General features: G+C 42.5%; 2 protein-coding genes across 11 annotated transcripts in view; one reads left to right on the top strand and one right to left on the bottom strand.

Moving 5' to 3' along the window:
• Nucleotides 1-24,991, bottom strand: part of LOC118509863 — a 109,805-nt gene that overhangs the window by 51,236 nt on the left and 33,578 nt on the right. For all 10 annotated transcript variants that reach the window (XM_036051082.1, XM_036051073.1, XM_036051085.1 and 7 more), the window contains one exon: nt 11,348-11,489. In XM_036051082.1, coding sequence (XP_035906975.1) covers nt 11,348-11,489 — 142 coding nt within the window. The remainder of the gene's footprint in view (nt 1-11,347; nt 11,490-24,991) is intronic.
• LOC118509864 (cecropin-B1-like) lies at nt 9,713-10,795 on the top strand. Its single transcript, XM_036051086.1, has 2 exons — nt 9,713-10,091; nt 10,216-10,795. Exons 1-2 carry the CDS (start codon nt 9,990-9,992, stop codon nt 10,306-10,308), a joined length of 195 nt encoding a protein of 64 aa, XP_035906979.1. The 5' UTR covers nt 9,713-9,989; the 3' UTR covers nt 10,309-10,795.

The raw sequence follows: 24,991 nt of genomic DNA, 5'->3' as shown, positions 1-24,991 counted from the left end.
CGCCTCAGCGTGTAGAATGGAAAATTTAAGCGCAACTCCGTTTCAGCCAACAAAATCGATAGCTCGCGGTACCCAGCTTGTTTTTTTTTTCAAGTTTCCTCTTCAGAGGCTCACCGCTAGCGCGAAGAATCCCACTTGAGCGAAGGGTTACACACTTCGACTGTCGGTGTCAATTTTCGAGCTAATTGGATTCCGAAAAAGTGTTCCACTCGATCGGATTCGGGGGTTGAGAACTTTTTTTATTCACTGCTGTTGCCTCTTCGATTGCCTATCTGCAGCACCGAAAGTGTATAGAATTTCAAAATTCTTTAACCAGGCCGAGAAAGAACGCTGCGTGTAACAAAAGTAGATAAAAATCGGTAAGATACAGCTGCACGAGTAGGACCTTGTTGTTTGGGTTTGTATCGTTCGCTTTTTTTTGCCACCCAGTGTTTCTGGCCGGACATCATTATGCATTGACATGTTGGCTTTCTAACCGTTCGAGGGGATGATTTTTCGCCGAATTCAAACTCCGACTCCGCCCCGGCGAGACACTCAAATTGCGCAGTGAGTTGCTACCATTATCATGTGATTTGAGTATTTTTGTCTCTTTCGTGGCACATGTAGCTTTTGTGTTAAAGCTTTCTCTCACGCAGATAGAAGACCTAGGTTGGAAAACGGTCTAAATTGTTATGTGCATGTCTTGCCTTTTAACCACAAAATCTGTTGTCCGTAGTATCGTTCTACCGATTTTCTCCCGTCTTCTGTTGAGAGATGGTTCTAGAATAGGGCAAGATGATGATGGCCATTGTGTCACCATCATGTCCATCATTTTTTCGCTCTAGAATAGATTAGCGACCATAGTGCCATAGACATAAAGGATCCCGCCTTAACAGATTTCTTCTGCGTTATTATAAGCCCCTAACAGGGCTAAAGCTTTGGCAGTAAAGAAAGCTGCCAATAACAAAAAAATGCCACCAAGCCTGCCCAATGTCACCGTGCCCCATTCAGAGGATGATGTAGGATTTCCTATTTATTGCCTGCAGGTCGGATGAGGCAATAAATTTATCGCTAACATTATCGATGCTTACGAAAGTTGACAAGCAGGATTAAAGCCAACGGATGATAACGCATCGATGCGATGTTTGAGTGAGCCGGCCGGGATATTATGGAGGATGTTTTTTTCCTCTTTTTCAGAATATCCAAATGATTGACACTTTATGAAAATAAAGCTCACAAACTTTTTTTGCACATTTTTTTTTTGCTAGAAAAAATAATAAATTCCCCTTTTAGTGCAATATTCTTTCGCGATGATACAATGCCGTTACACAGAAGGAAAGTGACCTTGGGCCGTTTATGTCAGCCTTCCATTGACCGTAACAAACACTCCGGCTGCCCGTCAAAGGGTATTACGATTTAGCATACCGCAACAGTACGTTCCATTACATAACGTTGACCTTTTCCTCCGGCCACCGAGTCGAAACCCGGGCGAAACAACATATGAACAAGACTTTCATGTTCTTACCGGCGTACACGTAATTCAGTGAAGTGTTCGCGTCGTCTACGCGGGCCGTATCGTTGATCAATAAATAAAGGCACGCGCCGGATACACTTTTCTTCTTGGGAGTTTGTTTTTCGCCTGTGCACGACATAATTGAGATTAATGGTGGAATGAATCCGAAACTTTCTACCAGACCGGAGCAATATTTGGCGACGAATTAACTTAAATTATACTTTCTGTGACTGTTCCGAAGCTTTGTGTCGAAAATGGAAAGTTGTAGACACAATTGGGGATTTTTTGTTAGTGATACGCAAATTCCTGATCCACAATATGACTTATCTCTTTACTACCCGTCATTTGATGCTGACCTTGAAAAGGATTCCAAGAAGCAAACATCAAAATGGCCACCCGATACTAGTATCTTCAACACATCAGCAAACATATTCCACCTACGGTCCATGTTAAAATAGCTCTTTGTTTGAAGGTAACCGGTGTTAGTAAAGCACTCGTCGGCGCGAAAATGGTCCCACTTAATCAAACCATGGTTGAAAGTGAGATTGTTTGGAGACGGCGTCCGGTACCATAAAACAAATCCTTCCCTGTGCAGCAGCACATTACGCCCACCCGGCACGGACGAACCAAGCGATCCATCCGGTGAAGGCTTTTTGCTGAAGACCTGCCTCCAGCCGAAGACGGACGACAAAAGCGGCCGCCACGGGCCATTTCGAATGAGCTAGTAGCTTCATTAGCATAACGAAGATGTAGATTTTGTGTGCGTTTGCGATGGGTAGCGTAACGAACGAACGCCGGTCCATTTTGTGGCGAGTGTATATATTGACAGTGGACAAGATAGATTGACAAGATGGTGCGGACATTGTGGGCGCTGCACAACAAGAAAGAGAAAGTTTCTTCACCAGAGCAAGCGAAAAACTGAGGTCAGAGCCATGTAGAGTGAGAAAAGCAGGAAATAGTTCAGGAAGCACTATAGCTGGAGAAGTTAATTGGTATGATTACTCGTGATTTGATAGGTTTCCTGGGCGTGTGGACTTGTGGAAAGCAAAATTGGAAAACGATGAAAGTGATAGAAAGTTTGAAAAAAAAACAAACCTCGAAAATCAACGATTTCGTACCGCAAAGACTTTTGACCGTTGTATCCACTAGGAAAATTAAGAGGATGTTGGTCCGCAATTTCTGACATCAACGATTTAAATTTACCAGCGATCCGGAGTCTTCGAAGCCGGATGTTCGAACCAGAACATGTCATATAGATCAATGGATCACCGCACCGCTCACTAACTCACATCATTCAAAATGATACACATTCTAACGATCGTTTTCAATTGTAGAAGGAATTTAATTGATTTAACTTTTAATTGATTTAACCAGTTATATCTCCCTTGATTTGTAATAAATCATGCAAAGAAGGGAAAGCTGAGTCAATTTTAAGACGTTTTAACAGCCTTGTAAAAATTTGATTCTTTAATTTTTTACTTAGGAAGAATGACTAGAAAAGACTCACGAAAAAGCTTTATCGAATGAAGTTCCTTGCAGTGATGGCGCATAAAAAGAACATAAAAAGCTTGACTCTCAAGAGCAAGCCTTTGAGCCCTAAGAACACTGCTCGATCTGGAACGTACGTTCCAATGCTACGTACTGTATTTATTTACATCCCATTCGTATGTGTTCCGTACAGCCACTACCTATTTTAACCCAGAAAGCCCACAACCAACAAAATCAACGCACAGCACAACGCACCTTTGCTCCATTGCTTTCCCGTTGATTCGCATCAGCGCATCACCACCAAACAATGCTCACTCACACACACATACACAGCGAGCCCAATGATGAAATCATCCATGCCAAGAAGCACAGCACACAAATAACCGTAATTTAATTTCAACCCCCACAGTCCGTCCCGTCGGATCAGTGGCAACAATCCTTTCCACGTCCCTCCCCTCAAGCCTCCACAGCACCGCAGCCGGAGCAATTTTCCGAAACGATTCAGAACACTCGAATGTCGTTGATTACCTGAAATGAGCTGCCGGTGGGTGGAAGATGCGTAGGGTGAAGCCGTACAACGGTTCGCGGAATTTTCATTAGCATGTTACAAGCAATTCTTGGAATGCTGGTACGACCGGGATGCTCAGCTTCTTCGCTACGGCAGCCATCTTGGCGCGCGCGTGAGAGAAGGAACCGAATCAAAACGCACAGACTACGCCTTTTGAATAGAAAATCGGGATGGAAAATAGTTTCACTGGCTGCAATTGCAAAAGCGCAAATGGTTTTGTGCGGAATGTGCTTCGTACGCGGTTGTCGGACATTGGCGTCCGATGGTGTTTGAAACAAGTTTGATGTTTGGTATCTGGATGCTCTGAGTGCGTCTCATACATTCGGGGAAGGATATTGTCCTCGAGGATGATGGGTTCAGAAATGAGTTTCCTTTGAAATTAGGTTTGATCTAATTTGAGGAGTGTAATGTTGTGCTTACATTTTTCATTGCTTGATTGAAAATTTTGGGGTTAAACTTTTCCAAGAATTTCTAGAACATTTATTTGATCAGTGACGCGATGAAAGTCAACATGCCAAATTCATCCTAGCATGTAACTATTCTGAATAGTTTTTTCCCCCCGACTTCCACTCAACACATCAAACGAAAATGTCTTCCCCCCCAGATCAATCATCACAGCTTCCCGCTTTTTACTCAGGGAAAAAATCTCTCAAACAAACATTGCTTCCAACCATATTCCATGTTTACCACAACCGAAACATTCCTCTATTTACCCAATCGATCGATGCATCTTGCTTTCGACTAGAGCATAAAAAATGGCATGCCCCTTTGCACCAACTGCGTATCGTGCTGATGCACCTGTGTGCATTCGGGACCGTCTCTTCTGGCAATTGTCGCTCCCAACGGTTCAAACGAAATTCAATTACCATCAATGCGATGTGTCCCTGCTGCAGTGGGCAATTGCATCGAGTTGTTTGTGGGAAGAAGAGATTTTAGCAGCAAAAAACATGGCGATGAAACCTGTTCACAGCAAACACGTACACGTTTTGAACCGTGGCTCACACATGAACCAATCACCACACCAGGGGAACGTGCCATTTTGGCAGCAAATGCAGTTCGGATGTACGATGGCAAAGCACATTCCCTCTGTACGGTGCAATGAAACTGGACGGAATTTTTTGCTGTCAATTTATGATTATTAGATTTTTGCAACCGTGCGAATATGCAGCGATCATGGTCTGACCAACAAGCTGTGGTGATCAGGATGTTTTGTTAGGGTTGAACTGATTGAATCAGGGTGTGGCAGTCGGTGGGGAAAAAGGTATTTTCAATCGAAAAGCGGTTTTTTTGCTATTTTGCTGCTTTTTTGCTAAGAGAGTTTTTATGAATGTTATTGAAAGATGAGATACATTGTACCTAAGACACACGCTTCGAATTTTAAAATTTGATGAATAAATAAATAAATAATAATAATGGATAGAATGAGGTGTCTCATGGTGGTAAACCTTTCTTCAAGAATGCAGAAGGCTTTACTACACTGCATAAACAGGCTCTTTGACGTTATGTTTGAAGATTGAAATTGAAGAAGCTACTCAAGGACTGAATTGAGACAAAATGCTATTAGGATAGATTGTTCATTCCTCATTATTTGAAAAACATAGGTCATAACTTAACCAAGTATTCTTTCGTACCTTTCACTATTGTTGAACTCTTGAAGTTCTCCGCTTACTCAGAGCGCATTAAACTGTGTCCTATGAAAGTCCTTCTTCTTCTTCTTCCTTGGCACTACAACCTCGAGAGGTCTCGGTCTTCCATTTCTGGCTTTAAAGGACTTGGTTTACATCCATAGCAAAGTAGCCCTGCGTACGGGGAGGCGGTCCGGATGGGAAGGTCCCCCCTTCTCGGTCCTGCCGTGTGAAGACCGGCGCCGTTATCGCCGTGGCCACCGGACCGCCCCTATGAAAGTACTATGAAGTAGCCTATGAAAGTACATCATTTATAAAATTTATTTTGTCAATGCTAAGGTTTAGAAAAATTGCCCTTCAAAAATGGCATCACAGCTGGGATAGAATTCTGGACGCCGATGTGATGAAAATTTTTAAAACGATCTGGCAAGCTGAAAAAAATCATTGCAAAGCTATTACTGGAATGTTATACCCTATCCTCGAACGTCTTAAAATTCTTATCAGATTCTGGTTTTTATTGAAAATTGACGCTCTGGCCTCTGGCTATGCAAATTTGACGTAACATTTGAGCCAATCAAACATCATATAAATAGCTTCCTATTCCAGGCAAGGAAAACATTTTGGGAAAATCGATACTTCCAGATCCAGAAGGAAAATCTACTACAGACATAAGTCTCTTTGTTACCCTGCTTTGAGTTTCAACTGCTCATTTAATTTTTTTTAATGTAAAAAATATGTAATGTTAAAAAATCGAAACAAAAAACATTACTGTACAATTATATTATTATATTATTGCAATGATTACGATGTCCAAATTCCGATCCGCCGACACCAGAACCCCAAATCCAGCCATCACATCCATAGGAAAAGCAATAGAACCGGATCCCGATAACAAACATCCCTATCATATACACCAACAACCTGGATACACACCCCGCAACCACCTCACACTCACAACCGAGCATGCCCGGGATAAGGCAAATAACAGGGAGGAAATGCCTTGTTAATTTTTGTTAATTTTTGTGAATTTGTAAAAGTCAACACATGCGGTGTTGACAATACGGCGTCAAGCCGTAATCCTAAAAATATAAATAAATAAATAAATACTATACAATTATTGATTTTCAGTACATAAACTTTATACAAAAATTGCTGTTAAGCAAAACATGACTTTCATAAGGTACAACCACTTCTGTTTCTATCCACAGACCGTCCACAGCTGTTTTAATAATTCAAATGTCCGGCAAACGTTAGTTCAATATTTGCGCTTTTGCATGTCTTTGCCTGGGCTGCCACATATGTTACAAACCGTCGAGCACCACTCTGTGTACTCTGCACGAACAACAACACCAGGCTGGCAGCCGGTACCATTTGGCTTAGTTCATTGCTCTCCTCAAAAGTTAGGCTTCTCTCGTTCTCTCTCTCTCCTTCTCATGCTAGAACGAAGAACTAGATTCCAAAGTTTGCATCACTGCTGGCCCTTCCACGAACCGGAGAAAATGTGAAAACTTAATCAGGATGTTAATTGATTTTTAATGACACTATTTGCTCGCCCTGCCGGTTGAACACCACCGTTTACCACTCAATCCCATACGAGCGTGTACTACCATCTGTTCACAAATCAACCTGTTTTACAAAGTACAATTAGGGTCATGTTTCTGGTCAAAGTTCCGCCTTTCTGGCACCCTGCCGACGTGCGAGCCCCCTGGTACACGGGGTGGTAATGCAATGTGTGCTGCCTGATGTCTATTTGCATAATGGTTGTAAACTATTAATGTGTCACCGTATGAACTGTGTTCCTCAGTCAGTTGACAGAATTTTCAGAAGATCGGGAAATGTCGGGCAGCACCACTGATTTGAAATATTCATCTTATTGTATGAGGATTATGCAATTTTTATGAGATACAATTGAATACATATTTCACAATTGAAAATAATTTTAGGACTAGTTGACTTTCCTTTTGATTTTTACAAACTCTTAACCAGATCATCATTAGGTAGTGTGCATGATCATTTGAGAGGCTTTCCAAACCTTACTTTTATAGCTTAAAATTATCAGAACCCCTTATGGTGGTTCTGCCCACACTTTCAAAAGGGGTAGCATATGTTAAATATTTACAACCGTCCTGGGAGCTGTATTGCTCCAGTTTTCAGTTGACGTAGCTCTCGTAAACGTTAGTGTAAAAATGTTTTGAACGAACCGACTTACAAACGAAACTCGTTCACTACGCATTTTACGCTCACCAAAAGAAAGGGTGGAAAGCGAGCGTACGAACGATTTGTTTCACGATGTAAAATTCATCCCAATTGATTCGCCCTGTAAGCGTACGCAAGCACCAATGCTCGATCGATTGTACGCTAGGTGTACGGCTCCGTAAATTTAGGGAAAAGTGTAAGCAAAATATGCAAATGCGGCTATACCCTGGATATTATTTTTATGTATCCCTTACTTTGCAGCTTTTCCGCACGCAAAGAAGAAATAGAACACATTAAAAACCTCAACCTTGAAAATGCGGTGCAAAAACTGCACACGAAAACGGAGAAGCCGGTATCAAAGAAGATTAACGTCTGATGGGCTTACAGCCGCCCAACGTCAACTCTCGGTAAAAACAAAAACGTGGGGAAAAAACGAACAGTGAAGCAATGCGCTTAAAAGAATGCTCTTGAACAAAGCGTTAAACACTACCAAGATAATGCAACCAACAGGAGTGATGGAAGAGAAAAAAATTAGCCCCCTCCCTCGCGGCAACTAGGTCAACGCTAGTGCAGAACGATGCAGAAAAACTATGGAAATGAGATTTTATAATTAAGGACACTTTTCACCCTACGGACGGCAACAGAGTTACAACCCTAGCTGACCTTACCGATGCTCTCGGATAAACATTTAACCGAAATGGAAAGGAAAAGTGAGTCCGGGGAAAAAAAGGGTGGCTCGATGGAAGTGCTGAAAGAGCTCGTGCACTCTGCTGTTGATTTGAATAAAAAAATCGTTATCACTGGTGATGGTCGTCTTTTATCGTTACATTGGCTTTTTGTAAGCTATTTCAATGTAGCATTTCTTCTTTGGCCGGTGCTGCCCCGGGTCGGTCATTCGGTGCTGCGCTGAGCAATAATAATTAGCATTTATGAGCGTAGTGAATTAGGTTCGCGGATGGTTGCACAGCGGCGATTAACAAATTGAAAGAGGTGAAAATAAAGGCGGAATTTTGCTTTTATTTTGGGGCGTCAGTTTTGCATCAGTGTGCCACTAGAAATTTCGCAACAAAAAAAAAACACTTTTTGCTAAAAGTAAATATAATTTACGTTGGAAAGGATCGAACTATTAGCGCCTACAGGTAGGCAATCTTCGACACAAGCGATATTTTGATTATAAGTGTATAGAGTGTTATAGATTTGTCTGAAATGCTATGCTTCATTATCTACTACTCTGAAGACTCCAAAAGGAATACAGCGAATGATTTAAATCTTAAAAGAATAATTTTTATCAATTTTTTTTTCGGCATGTATCACTTTTCTGCCTTTATTTTATATCTTCTCTGAGAGTTCATCGCCTTCAGTGCTGTCCCTCAACCATAAAGCACGGTACGCGATTTGGCAGTACGAAACATACATAATTTATGTAGCAGCATAATTTTACCCATGACAGTAGCGCACAGCAAACAGCAAACGACGTACATGTGTACATCCCGCCGCAATATGTAACGGATCGGATGTCGGATGATGGAACATTGACAGCCACAAACAAACCAACGGTCACGGTCGGTTGTAAACAACATACGTGGGAAAGGATGGATGAAACCTTTTGATGAGCTGCGTCTGATGTTTGCACGAGTCGTCATTTGCGAACCTTACACTTGCTTAAGCACGTCATACCCTGCCTAATTCTGGAGGGTGAGGTGGTGAAATTTGGTTGAAAATTGTGTCGATTTAATCGCATGTTTAACTCACACGAACGCATTCGGGTTGGTTGTGTTTATTTATATCAAAACGATCGATCGGAATTTAACTGAATAAACTTCCCTAAAATTTGATTCTTTATTTGATTCTTTATTTGATTCTTTATTTGATTCTTTATTTTATTCTAGGAAGCCAGAAATGGCAGGTATGACCTTAAGGGGTCGTTAGGCCTAGAAGAGAGAGAGAGCTTCTAGGCCCTAATTACAGTCTTATAACCTTACAGCATATACGGCATATTATTCATAGCAAGATAAACACTCTCTAGCATTCATGACTTCTTACATAGGTATCAATCAACCGCTGAGCTCAGATTTTAATTGTTCTTTCTTCAACAAATCGACTAGACCACATCGATAAAGAGCTACACCAAAAGCAACACAATCAACCTACGATAAGCCAGACCATCGCAATCACAGACGCAATGGAACAACAAAAAACCCCTCCGTACCGAGTATCATAAATCGATTAGACGCTCCTGCACCGTCTCTTACGCGTACGCTTATCGTACCATGATCTTATTGCTCGGTCCATCGACTGCAATACCGGTAAGTGTAGTGCGTCGCGTGAACCATTTCACCGGAACGGTTATCGGTTAAGCTCATCGTGTCTCAATGCCAGATGGTCCGCCGGACATCCGGCAAAATGAAGTGACACAGTTCATACAGAGAAAGCAGGCTACCCACTACCATCGCAACGGGTATATAACGGCACCCGGTTCCAGCGAAACGACATCAGTCGCAACGGACGCAAAACAGTGATTTCATCTCGAGGGAACGATTGACATCGCTCGGCTTTGCTTGCCAAGAACCCTTACCAATAGACGCGAAAACAACCCAATATCGTTTGAACTAGCCTGAAAATGAATCTATCAAAGTTGTTTATCGTCCTGCTGCTGGGTACGCTGCTGCTGTTCGGTGGACAAACCGAGGCCGGACATTTGAAGAAGTTTGGCAAAAAATTGGTAAGCAACAGTGGTGGTCCAATCGGGCAGCCGGGCAACACTTGTCATTGGAACAGAGTTGTTTTTTGTTTTTTTGCACCCGCTCCAAGCCCAGAGATAGTAAACTCGTTACTCTCGTTTGTAGGAAAAGATCGGCAAAAATGTGTTCCACGCGGTGGAGAAGGTTGTGCCCGTTCTGGCCGGCGTTCAGGATTTGCGCGAAAAGCAGAAAGGCTAAGGGGAGACCTTTAGCAACGCATCGGAAGCTCCCGAAGAAGCAGTAAAAAAAGGCTGTTGACTGTTTTTGAGTTTGCCAACCGTCAGAAACATCAAAGGCACGCGAACCTCGGAGCGATGGAGATGAAGATTGTACGCAGGGAACGGTGTTGAGTTGAGGTTTAATCATTCGCTTTAAAGGAAAGAAAATTGTAAAAACAACCTGTCCAAAACAAAAACACACCGGTTGGAAAGAGTAAATAAAAGATAAATGATAAAATTGTTTTAAATGCTTTAGATAGGAGATAGGAGTAGTAACCGATTCAAAATTGAAATGAACAACAGTTTGAAATAAATTCTTGAAACCCCACCAAGGACTTCTGTTATTCCTGCAAGCAATGTTGATTAATACTAAAATTTAAATTACAAAGGATTTTACTGAGAAAATTTTGGGATCAAACTGATTGTAGAATTAACCTCGAATGTGAATTTTTGTGATGAATTTGATTTTTTTTCCTCTTTAACCCTCAGCTGCTCCATCCCGAATGCCAAATTTAATTTAAAATAAAATCGTTCCGTGCAAGCCTGATTGATGAATTTTGAGCGCGATAATGTCACAAAAGCACACACATTCAAGGTACCACAACTTATTTATGATCGATTGGTTGCGCGAATGGATCAATCAACACACATACACAACAAACTACAGCAAAGCAAATTTTACAAGCCATGAACGCGAAAATAACACAAAAATTCAACGCAAAACCCGTACGAGACATTGTATGCAATCGCACCAGCAAAAAGGTAATTTTCCGGAAAAGCTTCGCAAAAGGTTTCAACTCAACGCGCGCGACACTATTGCACGAGAAATGTGGCATCCCACACAAAAGTGTTTCGGGCAGAGTACATGCATCGGTCTCGTACAAGCAACGGAAGGAATGAGCTGTCTCACGCATTGATACAAGCGGACAGGATTCAACAAACGAACCAGTCTAACAGTCTACCACCAGAAAACACACACATCAACAGCAACAACACGCGACAACTCATCTGCTGATTACCTGGCGTCGGTCGGCTTGTACGTGACATCGTATTTGTCCACTGGCATCGTGTGCGGATCCATCGAGGTTTGCCATGAGACTCGGACCGACGTTGGCGTTAGGAAGGTGACGGTAATGTTTTCCGGCGCGGTAGGTATTGAACCTGCGAAAATAGAGAGAGAGAGAGGGAGTGAGCGATGTTAACAAATATGAAACTCGTGTGACGATGGTTGGGCGTTGGTTGGCAAGGCGTTAATTAAAAATGCAGCGTATTTCGAAACGCAGAACCTGTGTTGCCGTTTGTTGAGGGAAATAGTTTGGTGGAGGTGTGTCCTGGGAGGTCAAATGGCGAGTGTCAGAAAGGTAAACAACGTAATGCGAAACATCGATGTGTTAATCAATGTTTCCACATACGATGACCTTCTTATATCAGGTTTATAAATGATTGATTAACAATGGCATTTACGTAGCGGCCCCAGGCGGTAATGGAAAATAGCAATCGCGCTGTTGGTAGCATTTATGATAAATGCATGATGATATTAAAACTCATTCTGTCCAGAACATTTTATATCATAGAAACCTATAAGTAGTAACTGGTGATGAAGTAGGCATAATACATTATATTGCCTCTCAAAACACTTGTCACGACAGTCGGAGCTGACATTTGGACCTGAAAACTTCGAGAGATATTCTCAAAACACCTGTCGTGACGGTCGAAGCTGAGGAATATATTTGAAACAAAAACATCTAGAAGTGTTGTCCTCTCTTCGCTTACTTCCTTGACTTGATTTGTCCTGAAGCTGTACTAAACCTCAAGACTTCGATAGGTATAGGTCCTGCCATTGCTGACCTCGTCATCTCAAAACACCTGCCGCAACGGTCGAAACTGAGACTGGAGTTATAGTCCCAGTAGTAATATACGTCTCAGAGACATGGACTATATTCATCGCTGATAATTGAGCCGTTAGAGAGGAAATTGATCAGCAGGATTGACCGCGTAGTAAGGAAGAACGATAAAGGAGCCTACAAGAACAACAACGAAGAGCTCTGTGATCCAAATAAATTATACCTTACTATTGTGCAGTGAATCAGACTCGCCAGACTCATTTCGAGAAAATGGCACTAAACAACCCAGTTCTAAAAGTTTTTCTAGGCCGTCCCAGACACGACAACAGGAGGCGTACGAGGTCCGAACTAAGATATAGTGATAGCGGTCCTATGTTCACCAGATAGCCTAGGATAATGAATTACGTTCAAATGGCTTCAACATGGATAACAAAGTACATCGAAACGCTGCAAACAGTATTTAGTCTAAGTTAACTTTCCACTAAACTTCAATATGTCTTCTATAATAGCTTAGACAGCTATACAATCAAAATCCCAATAAACCCACAACTTAAATGCTCACACTTTACCAGCAGCAAAAGCCACTAGCGTACCATTTTGACTGCGACGCCTTGATTTTACAACCAAACCGCTTTAAGCACACACCATTCCACAGCTTTACAACATCAGCTTTCAACACATGATCACGGTGCGAATTTGGGAGCGCTTACATCGGTTGGATATTAATCTTAGCACCACAGCAGGACGAATCTTGGCGCTTCCGGCGCCGTAAAACAGGTTCACGCACGTAAACGTTAAAACTAATGACCTAATGACATGGTATCGGTCGGTTGGTGTGGTTGTCGCATTTTCGGCTACTCGGAGAAATGTTCTGCTCCAAAATCAACGTTACCAAACCAAACGTCGAAAGCGTCTTGGGCGGTTCGTGGGTGTAAAGCTTTAATTAAAACTCGTTTATTGAGGGCGGGGAGAGATCCAGCACGCGCAACGTTGATGTAGGAGGGCAATTAAACTACCGGGAAGGCGTAATTCTGGCTCCGTAATCGAAACGCATAAATCTGGTACTTTAAGAAGAGATACAGATAGGTGGCTGTTATCTCCCTGGAAGTTCAGGGGCTCCAACAAAAAAACGAAGCCCAACAACAGTGATAGCGTTGTAAATTGAGGAAGGGGGCAACAGAAAAAAAAGAACAACTAGGCTTTACGTCTAAGAAGGCTCGGGTCGTGTGGGTACAAGCTCCATTTGTCCACCGAGAACCTTAACCAGCACTAGAATGTCTCGCGTGGGCTCAGGATTGGGAGTTGTGTGGCGAGCCGCAATAGCAATCTTGTTATGCTAATCTAGCACTTTCAAAAGAGAGAGTGTGCTAACAAAGCAAGAAGAAACAACGAGGTGGGTCGTAGCCGTTGCTGTAACCATAAAACACATTCATCTTATCAGATGGGCCGTAACCTTCAAAGAATGGAGGCTCCTACAATGTCTACCCTCCGGTCTCAACATTTTCACATCCAGAAATAGAGAGGACTTTAAGAAGAGCAATTTTGCGTACATTTCGTTAAAGAAAGCTCACCAAACTTAAACTTATTTTTGCTGAAGTGTTCTTCAACAATAAAACATTATCCTAAACCAATTGTTTTGACTTGTAAAGCGAAGCTTATTCTTCAACCACTTTTCTTCTCGAAAATAAAATCAAAAACGGAAAACCAAAATCAAATCTAGCCGATCATCAATAAAATCACTCCACTTGTTTCTCCCCAAACTCTCATTATTACGCAAATAATGGCTGCGATTGATGTTGATGATGATGGACGTGCGATTGGTGTTAAAGTGCGGTTTCTGGCTGGTAAGGCAGGGGTTTTTTGTTGTTGTTGCTTTAGTCGTCAAATTCGCCAAACAAACCCTAATGCCTATTCGCTGAAGATGGGGAAAAAAACGAGCGAGAGTGGCAGACGACAGTGAAGCTGTGCGCTTTAACATCAATCATTTTAGATGCTGCGCCAAACCAGTTGTTTGCGCCTGTACGGTGCCGGAAACATTTGTACGGGCTGGGGGAGATGGATTTTCAGCGCACGTTACGATTGAGTTCTTTTTCCGCGAACTTTCATCAGATCGGATCAGCAACCCTCGCCGGGCTCGACCATTCGAGCGTAGCCGAGCTTGCCCAAGAGACTTGCGTCGAGGGAGATTTGCTTGACGTCGATTTAGGATTATTAGTTTTATGGGGGTTCCGATCGTCTCGTGATGTCTGACATTGGTCTGGCTCTCAAGTTAAATGTAGAAAGCAAATAGATCTTTGATAAAAGTTTTCATTTTTTTAAATTCTGAGGATAGAGTAAGCTAGAGAAAGAATGTTTGCAATTAATTCTCCATTTCAAGAAGCTGGCACAACAAAGCATCTTCCAATGATGGATGATAATGTGCAGCTAAACAACTTCAATTAGGAACCAACGCGCTGAAGTGAACTTCACATCACGAAACTTCTCCAGCAACTATGTACCACCGCCATGAACCGTTCCGGGAAGTATTAATTTTGACAGCATAATAAAAGATTTATGGACGCTATTTTGATGCTTACGGATCAAAAATTAATCCTCCTCCAACCGTAAGAGGCACTCGCTGCTCGCTTGTTCCCCACACTACAATTGCTACTCAACCGGAAGCTAATGTACATCCTTCCTTTCGGGAAAATCCTGCCTCATTTCCATAGCCACCGGGAGCTGGGCGTACGCTAGCGTTGTCAAACTTTCCGGACACGGATTCTCTCACGTCGTGTTAGGATGTCGTGCTGTACATGATGCTGTACACACACGTTGTAGCGCATTCGCGTCACGGACGGAAATGATTAGACTGTCGAATATTGTGTCCGTTCGTCTGCAAATGATTGGATTCCGTTTTACTGAGTATGCGTTACTTGATTCTTGTTTGAGTAGTTGAAAATGTTTCCTTCACTATATTAACTGCTTAATTAAATTTGTTTTATATCCACTCCGGAAGGCTACCGGGTGAGCAGAGCATTATGGATGAGTTTTGATTACTATTATGTGAACAGTGACTGGATCATGCAACTACATCATCATCGATTCCATCCAACTTTATCATCATGCCGGAAATGAAACTTTCGCCACATCGTTCCAATCAATACTGCCACACAGTGATGATGAAGCACGAGACATGGATCTTCCCATCGTACCGGATACGTGTCTGGAAAGCACGACTGTCGGTTTCTCTCTCTCTCTCTCACCACATGTCTTCTTCGACACCATCAATATAAGATAATAGCGGAAGAACAACGGCAAAAAACACAAAGGCAAAGAACAACCGTAAAGCATCAAAATCTCATCAATTATCCTAATTATACCATAATCGATCGGGAACGGTGGCGTGATATGTTTAGTGGAGTGATAAAATAAAATAATTAATCAGCCTCCCGTAGGTCCATTCCCGGCACGCGAGACAAGACTTCCGGATTCACTAGGAAGCAAGCAAGCAACCTAAGCGGCCATACCATAAGCTTCTTCCTGAACGCACCCGGAATGTCTAATTGGTGACACGTTCGAGTGGTTGCCTCATCGATTTCACCACCAGCACTTGTTCCACCGTACTGGTGCTGGTGTCTTAATTTGGTCCTTAATTTCCCGCCAACACACTTCCTGCTCAATGGCATTTCCGTGTTGAGCTGGCTGCCAAACAGCCCAAGGGAAAGCACACAACACACAAACACACAGACAGAAAAACGCTTTGATCGGATTGGAGCTTGGCCGGATTTGAGGCACTAAATTCGGCATTACGCCAGTGTCGCTTTTGTAGCTTTCGCTTCCCTTCGGGTTGGTTTTATTATTGCTAGTCTCTTTTCTCTGTTTATTTTCTCTTTCTATCCAAAAAAGTGGAAAAAGAAATCCGAGAGGATGTCTACGTTGTCAGATTAATTTCTAGAAGAAACATCCGCCTACTTGTGGGGGGGGGGGGGGGGGGGGGGAGCGTTGGCGTCAGGCTACAAGGTTTTGTTTTTTTGGTAGAACTTTTCTGCAACGAATTTTCTTCTGCCTTTCTCCCACCCAAAAGCTCCAAGTGACCTAATTTTGTTGTTTTCGTACCAGCGCCTTACAATCCCAAGAAAGGGTAGCCGTTTGCAGTGTAAAACGAAGTTGAAAATGAGCACCACTGTCACTTGAGCTGTCATTAACGGTTGTTGGAGGGGTTTCATGCTTTGCATTGTACTTTTCCTATTTTTTGGTTCGCTGAGCGAAAGGTTCTGATTTGTTGAGTAATTTATGCCGAAAGCTTTTAGAGTCGGATTTACTTTTCCGGTGGAAGCTGCTAGTGGGACGGTGGCAAAAAGCGAACGTATTTGAAGTTCGGTCGGAATGACAAACAATTTGCAATGTCTGCAAACTGTAAACAGCGTTTTGGGAAAGTGTTTTCCCAGTCTGGTTGCTGTGAGCGATTGAGATAATGGGAGATTTTCATTATACTCTTGTAGTCTAATTTTATTTGCTGAGTATTTTAAATATTTTCATTACGGTTTGAGGGCCAGTTGTAGTATAAAGTTCGTCTTGTAATTTTAAAAAGCTACTGAAATTTAATTACAACAAAACAAAAAACACAACCAACTCAAACGACAACATCGCCATCGAAAAACAATCCCAAAACATCGTCCACCGATATCAGTGGGAAACAACTTTAGCTACCGAAAGGGTCCTTGCCCTTTAACACAATAATCGCCTTTCCATTTCCACGACTAGACACTCTAGTCAATAGCAATCGGTTCTCATGCTTTTTACCCGTTGACAAATGGGTCAATAGCGCTAATGGAAACACCAAACCATCGGCCTAATCGGTGCTTTGCTGGCTGTGTTTGGTAGGAACTCCCCCCATCGGTACGTTTCTCGGGCACAGTCTTTCTAAGCTTACGAGGTTTACGAGAGATAAATCAACGGTTGAAGCTAATTAAATTTTCATGACACGACACAGTTTCCCATGTGCTCCCGTTTTGTGGCCGAAGAAACTCACGGAGCGGCGATCTCGAGGCAAAAACCATGTGGTTGTGACAGTGACAATGGAAGCACAGGTTACAAGATTTGGTTAACGTGTTTGTTTTCATTGATTGAGCGTTTGGTGCAGAAAACATTAAAGGAAAAGGGATTCAGGTGAAGAAAAAAGGATAGCAAGTAGGGCATGTCTGATTGATTTGGTTCCAGATCACCATTTATCTTTGCCAATAAGACCATCGGAAGAGATGTTTCGAGAACGGGAAAATTGTAATTGTATTAGAAGCAAGGAATTAGAGTATTGGAAAGAGAAGATTTTCTTTTTTATTCCATGGGTAAATGTTTCGCAATCTTCAAATAGATTCAATGAGAGTTGGATTTAATGTTAAATTAAGTTAAATCCGTCTCTATTTGTTCTACGAGAAACACTAAAGAAAAGTAAGCTTTATCATCTTCTGAAATGTTCATCCTTAGCAAAGGTTTTTGTATTCAACATTCTCTGCGTGCTTCAAGCGTTTGCTTCTTTGTTACGCCGCCTTAAACGGCATCAGCTAACCACTCTCGCTAAAGCTCTTAAAGTTTTCCTTTCATTTCGGTGACACAACGGGCAGGTTTTTGAGTAGTTAGTTTTCCCTTCCTTTTTTGTTTGTCTCCCTGTTTGTCCATGGGTAATGAAAATGGATATTACATGTAGATTGTCGCACACATGCGTAAGCAACTAAGTAAGGTACGGTATGAAAACTTCTCATCACAAAAAAAGGTGAACACCAGCCTCCTTTGTAAGCGAGTGACTGAGAGTGAGTGTAAGTAAGAAAACGGCCAGAAAAGCGCTTTCCCCCATCGAGAGGGCTTTTCCATCGATCTTTAGCCACCGGGGCTCTGGTAGGTGTTTCAAGTTTGTCTTTTATTTATTCCTCTTTCCTCCGCAACTCAGTAACTTTCCACAGTAATATGCTCAAAAAGAAATGCTTTTTCACTTGAAAGCTGTGCCTTGGGGCCGGTGAACCTTTTCCACAACCTTACTTTACAGTTTTCCACCATCCCGACCGGAGCTCATTCCTTATGGCGACAGAGCTGCCTGTACTGCTTCCACTGCAAGAGAAATGCGAAAATGGTCGCAGAAATCTCGATGATGGTTTTGTGGAAAATGTTGTGAATTCTGTCACCATCAGCTGCTTTCCCGCCGGTGGGACACCGTACCGTATTACTAGTCGCCTGTCGCATCCAGCCATACATGCTGTCTGCCAGAGAAGCATGATTTGCATACCCATACTCTCGACCATCCCATCGACCGACCAGGCGCCAGAGAGCTGGGCCAAAGCAAAATGAAGCCAAGCTCGGGAAACGGCTTGGCCGAGCACCATTACGCGCACACTGGCCGAGGGGAATTTTCCACCAATTATTGAAACATAATTGATGCTGAAAATAGCGTGCCACCATTTCCAACCGGTTCGGCACAACCGGACACCGAATACTCCAGAGGGTTTTGCCATGCAGCATTCCGGAACACGATAAAGACGAAATGAATTTTCCCAGCGCTGACGACGCCAGCGGATTCAATGTGCATTCATCGGCAGCCTGAGGGATGGAGCTGATCCAACGCGGGTCGGTGATGATTAGTGCTTAATTGTGCAGGGAATTGAACTGTCACCTCTGACGGGCATTCCATTGAAGGTTCGCATTATGTAGTTTTTTATGTGTGTGAGTGTTTTGCGAGATATGTTAATGGTGGAAAATCAATTACATCTGCTAAGATAAGGAACAAACAATGAGTATGAGGAGCAAATGCTAGCGCTAATTACCTTTTTATGTCAAACTTGCGTTTCTTTATGAATTTAGAAGTAATTTATTAGCTGCATAATGGAAATAGGGTTGGATATTATTTAATAAAGATTTTCAATAAATTCTAATTTCATGTTAATTTATAATTAATGAAACAAAACGTTAGCACATCATTGGTTTAGAATTGACAAACTATACTGTTCATCAGCAATGAAAACTTACAACTTGAGTTATAATGCATTACGATCTACATCTCTGCTCAGCTCTGCCACAATATTTTCATGACCTCAAAACAACTTCTAATTAATTTACAAAACTGTCATTGCCATTCATTATTCAAACGCTACGAATCAGCATCATTTATATCAGCACGAGAACTTTCTGCACTACTCCCGAAAAACTTTACATTCATTTCATCGTCTTCACACGAAACTCAGCACGAGCAACGCTACCGGCTACAAGCTGACGTTAAGACGTACCAAAGCATGATTCACACTGAATTCAAACTGCACTCAGCACACGAACCAACCACACACATCTGCTGCCTCTCTTATCTTACATCCTTCCATCGGGCCATCCATTTGCGAATGTTGTAATTTCTTACTTCCTTCGCTACCCGCCAACCTGCCGCAAGATAAACTGCACATGATGTGTTCATAAATTTTGCAAATAAAAATTGCTCCACTAACGCTCGTACAGCGACGCCGTCGTAATTCATAAGTGCAAGTGCACGATGCCACGGAGTGCCTGCTGTATCATGTTGCAGCGTACCGAGCGGTAATTAATTGAATATGGGCGAATGTCGTCCTGCTGCCGTCAGTGTTGTCGTACCGTACCGTTTCTCGTACATCCGTTACTCCATGTCGTCCCTGGCCAACCGCACGCCGGCGACCTTCAGCCAAGCAAATAAAGAGAGAGAGAGCGCTCGAATCATCCACTCGACGATTAACGAACGAGACAAGCCCGTGGTAAGCACTATGGTGTGCCCTCGGATGCACTTCCAGCCATCCTACTACCACTGTCTACAACCCCTTTCATATGTAGCAGACCGGCTAGCTTCGCCAGACAGCGACAAAATGGTCGCCCGAGACGTTGCGCTTAGAAATTAATGCATAATGGGAAAACTTTTGTCTTCAGTCTTCAGTGAAGGAAAAACACAGCCACTCACACAAGCTTGCGCTTGTGTGCATGTAAAGAAGGGTAAAACAACCAACGCAAACAACGCCAAACCCTTCCAACCATCTTGGAGGCTCATTTTACATACCGTTAGCGTATGCATTTGCCGTTTGCAATTTAAGCACACGTTCGACCTTGATGTGCTTCGTTGCTCCGTTGCCCGGACACAATGCACCCGGTCGCCTGGAAATTATGCTCACGGCTGCCCATATCGAGGTTGAGTTTTTCTTCGAACCGATGGGTTCAGGTACCGATGCACGGGGATGCGATCTATCGAGCCGAGCAGCACGAAATTTCCCTAGCCAGCCCCGTACGGCCGGGCAAAGGTTCGAAGAAAAGCAGCATTTTGCAGGAATGCATAATTAATTTCAACCAAACACATTCCCGCTCGGCCAGAATGACACGACGGGCACGGTCAAAGTATGATGTCAAGTTCCTCGTTTTGCATCGATAAAGCATGGAATCTGTGAAGCTGTGCTGGGGTTTGCTGCTGCTGCTGCTGCTGCTCCGGCTATAGCATGATTATGCCGCCGAACAGGGGGAGCAAAGAAATCTTTCTGCCTGAGGGTTGTAGGGCAAAATTCAGACCGATGTCAAAAGGAGTGCATGTAACAGAGGGATCTATTATTACTATAAAAAGGGAAAGTTTTGAGAGAAGGTTGATTTTTTTTTAAAGGTTGACTGCTTAAAGGGGTAAGTTTGATGATGTTGATAACTCCAGAGGAACGGGCTGGTGAGATTTGGCGGAAGAAATTGCATGAATTCATCATTAAATATTAAGCAAAGAAATTGTGTAAAAATAGGAATCTCTGTCTTCAGATGGCTTGTCTACCAAAGAAATTTGAATAAAGATCTGAAGAATTGATAAGTTTTACGTTACTGAATTGAATATTTGATCACCATGAAAAGTTAAATTATGAAGAGACGAATGATCACAAAGCCTCTTTAGGCTTCCTCAAACCGCTATATAATTATCACTTCAATTATTTAAGACACGGAAAATTGTTGTTAACTGCTGACTGTGAACTGTCCTGAGGACCTAAGCTTGTCCTAAGGAAATTTATCCTTTCAATATAACTGCCGTGAAACTACAGGATGTCCAGGATGACAGGTGCTCTAAGCTGAGACTAAATAGCACATTTATAGTCCCAATAGTCAAACATACCTCTGAGGCAAGGATTCCGACCAAAACCCACGAATGGGTCAAGCCAAGTTCCGGTAGGTTGGTCATGTCATGAAAATACTACTGGACAATCAGCCTTACACATGCGTTTTAGGCTGTCAAAATAATCAAAATTAATATGAAATTGGAAAATCGATTGAGAGAAGACACCATTCACCCGAGCACTGCATCGCGAACTTTGGCTGCAAGCCCAATAACTTATGACCGTTGTTTGACACTGTAATCGACATTCTATTACTATATTTCCTTATCGCGCATCCACCAAAAACCCATTATTAAAATCCATATTTCATGTTAATTGTTTCGTGATGATGATAGAATTATAAATTCATAAACTGTCCTTTCTATTAACTCCATTATCGGCAGTGCGGAATACCTGAACCGCACTTCAGCCGAATTCAGCCAACCTACTTCACGTTCACTGCTTAAAGATTTAACAATCCGATACGCTATCCCAACCAGCGGACAGCACTCCACATGACCCAAATCAGGCTCCCGCTCACCACAGTTCATTTTCCAACGCGATGAAAAGCATTGTTATCCCAAACCAGTAATACAACCACTCGGTGGACTCGTAGGTAGGTGGACCGATGATTAAACAAACAAAAGCAACACACAACAAACGGGTGCGCGTACGATCGCTCGTCCGGCCGCTGTCCGGGAGGTCCGGTGTTCTACTTTCGGCAGCACTTAGCAATATTACCACAATACACAATTTATACACCATGACATTGACAAACCCGTCATTATTGTGACATTTGAAGCCATGACTGGACAACCCTTAAATCTAGCCGCCAGGCTTGGACAAGTACTTGTTTTATGGATTTTTGTTTTCCCTTTTTCCCCGCTTCTTTTCGGGTTAGTTCGGTCAAATGAAAGGGCTAATTTTGATAAGGGTCCTCTTGTTTGGATTCTTCACCCGATTCCGAAGGTTTTGGGTTAGTCTTTGCGGTCGGTATAAAGCCATCAAATGTCCCTTCTCTGCTTTATCCGTCTTGGCTTTATTCGGGGCTGCTGGGAAAAAGCTGGACGATATTCCTTCCTGGAACGATATTTTCAATCACACAAACATCCTTCCACCAACAGTCAAGGACCTCCCTATCGTCTCCCGTCTCGAGCAGCCCTTGTGGACAGTCTTGCCCACCCGTCCGTCACCCCGACTGTGCCTAATTAATGGCTGCTGAAGATTGATGGGAATCCCCAAAGCAGTCCAACCGTACAGTGTCCTGTCCTGCTCGGGTCAGGATAAACTCGGCAGGATAAGCGCAGAAGCTGTGTCCTGCCCGATGCAGTGGTACACGAAACGTGAGGACAAGCAAAAGCTTTTACACGATGTGATGCTTTGTTTTACCATGCGTATGAACATTGTTCGCCCTCGAATTTACACATTTACTGTGCTGTGGGTAATGGCGTTTTGTTTTGTTTTGTCCCCATACACCACACACATTACATATGTTCCGTTCCGCACATCTATCAGCGTGATTGCACCCCGTAGAGTGTATCGCAGACGCAGAGCGTCTTTACGACGTACGACAACAAAACGACCCGGTTAAGCATCTCTCGTACCCAGTTGCTGTCGAAACGTTGATGTGATCGGACGTGTTTTCTCTTGCGCGCGCGACTCACGAGTGATATTGTGTGTGTTTGTGTGTGTTAGTTAGCGATATTGCTACTCCTCTATTCCTTGCGAAATCCCCCTTTTTTTTTTTTTTTTTTTTTTTTTTTTTTTTTTTTTAACGTCACAGTGCACGCAAAACGACAGATTCTGAGAAAGTCAAACAATCCCAATGACGGGCCCGTCGGCGGCCGCAGCTATGTTCCCCCCACTCTCTACTATAGAGCAGAGGGGGAGAACGTTGCCATTGTATATGGATAGAAACGGCGAGTACGGAGAAAAACGGTTTTTGCTGTTACGTACAGTGGGGGAAAAAACCCTTCCCGCGAATCCATGGATACTGAGCGACACGATTAAACGTGCAATTGGTAAAATTGTTACTGGCCGACCGTTGGATTCCAAAACATTCCTGCTGGAAACACGATCAGAAAAAGTGTTTACCGAACTGCAGAAGATCAATTCCTTGATGAACGGCGACAAGATCTCAATTACACCACATCCTACACTGAACGCCGTAAAGTTTGTGTTTACGTGCAGCTCGATTGGCGCCTTAAAATCAGAAGAGATAATAGAACATATGGGAGCAGAAGGTATCACCGACGTATACAGATTCACAAAAAGAGTGAATGGCCAAATTGTGCAAACAAATGCATATGTGGTGACTATGCAAGCAGTGGCAATTCCGGAATATGTGTACATCGGGCTAGAGAAGATAAAAACAAGGGTTTATTATCCCCGACCTATGCGCTGCAACAGATGCCTCCGATTTGGCCATACTACGAAAAACTGCGCAAACAAAGAAATCTGTGCAAATTGCGGACAAGATGCCCACGGTCACTGCACAGTGTCACCAACGTGCGTTAATTGTAACGAACATCACAACACTTTTGACAAAAAATGTCCACACTACACCAAAGAAGCGGAGATTATAAAAATTAAAACCGACAACAACTGCTCCTTCCGCGAGGCTAGATTAGCATACGAACAAAACACGCATAAGCAAATGTCAAACAGTTTTGCTCAACAAAGAATCGCTGCAGCCCAAGCAATAGACCCGAAAGATAAAATTATAGAAAATCTCACTCAAACTGTTAACCTACTGAAAGACCAGATTGCTGTTCTCACAAAAACCATTGAAAAATTCACTCAAACAAAACAGAACAAAACTGAATGCCAAAACCTCATCTCGGACTCAGATACAGAAGACACCGCAGGTAACACAATTATCACAAATAAAAATAACAAACCATCCACCTTCAAGCATCCATTGACATCCTCTAGCGAAGAACTCTCGGCCAAAAAGACAAGGAAAGGACATCGTAAATAGAAACAAAAAAAAAAAAAAAAACAATTCATTAACCTAATCATCGCATCAGCAAATCTTTTTTAGCCTAAAATTTTAATCATGACAGCACAATCTACAAATAATTCTATCAGGACAATTTTTCCAGGTGAAACTAAACTTGTTTTGAATTGGAATATACGTAGCTTCTCAAAAAATTTAGATGAATTAAAAATATTAATAAACAAACATGAGCCGAAAATAATAACATTACAAGAAGCCTACACAAACCCTATTCTGCTCAATAGAACACCACTAAGCAGTTATCATTGGATAACTAACAATTCCCCTATCACATCCCACAGCACCTGCATGGGAATCCACAAAAGCATACCTTACACAAGAATTCGCATTAAAACTTCCATACCTTCAGTATGCATTCACATTAGAAGCCCAATAGAGTTAAATATCCTAAGTGTTTACTTATCGCCAAATTATAATAATAACATTGTAACAGAGCTGAACAACCTCCTTGCAAAAATTCCAAATCCTATCCTCATTATTGGAGATTTAAACGCACAAAACACACAGTGGGGTTGTTCCCAAACCAACAAACGAGGCACAGACATCCATAACATTTTACAACAAAATCAAATATTTCCTCTCCATAATAACCTACCTACCCGTATCGATCCTTCGACCGGACAAATGAGCTCTATAGATCATTGTGCTACATCGGATAACATAGCATCGAGGTTTGTTCTCACTGTTGAAAATGACCTCTATGGCAGT

The sequence above is a fragment of the Anopheles stephensi genome, chromosome 3 (genome assembly GCF_013141755.1).
Source record: "Anopheles stephensi strain Indian chromosome 3, UCI_ANSTEP_V1.0, whole genome shotgun sequence".
Classification (NCBI taxonomy): domain Eukaryota; kingdom Metazoa; phylum Arthropoda; class Insecta; order Diptera; family Culicidae; genus Anopheles; species Anopheles stephensi.
Note: the sequence above shows the minus strand (reverse complement) of the source record. Positions and strands in the feature narration are given on the sequence as shown.

What these genes read in the sequence shown, in the direction of transcription:
- LOC118509864 (XM_036051086.1), top strand. Translation starts at nt 9,990, where the DNA reads ATGAATCTATCAAAGTTGTTTATCGTCCTGCTGCTGGGTACGCTGCTG. An exon ending in AGAAGTTTGGCAAAAAATTG is followed by an intron (nt 10,092 to 10,215) that starts GTAAGCAACAGT and finishes TCTCGTTTGTAG; the next exon opens with GAAAAGATCGGCAAAAATGT.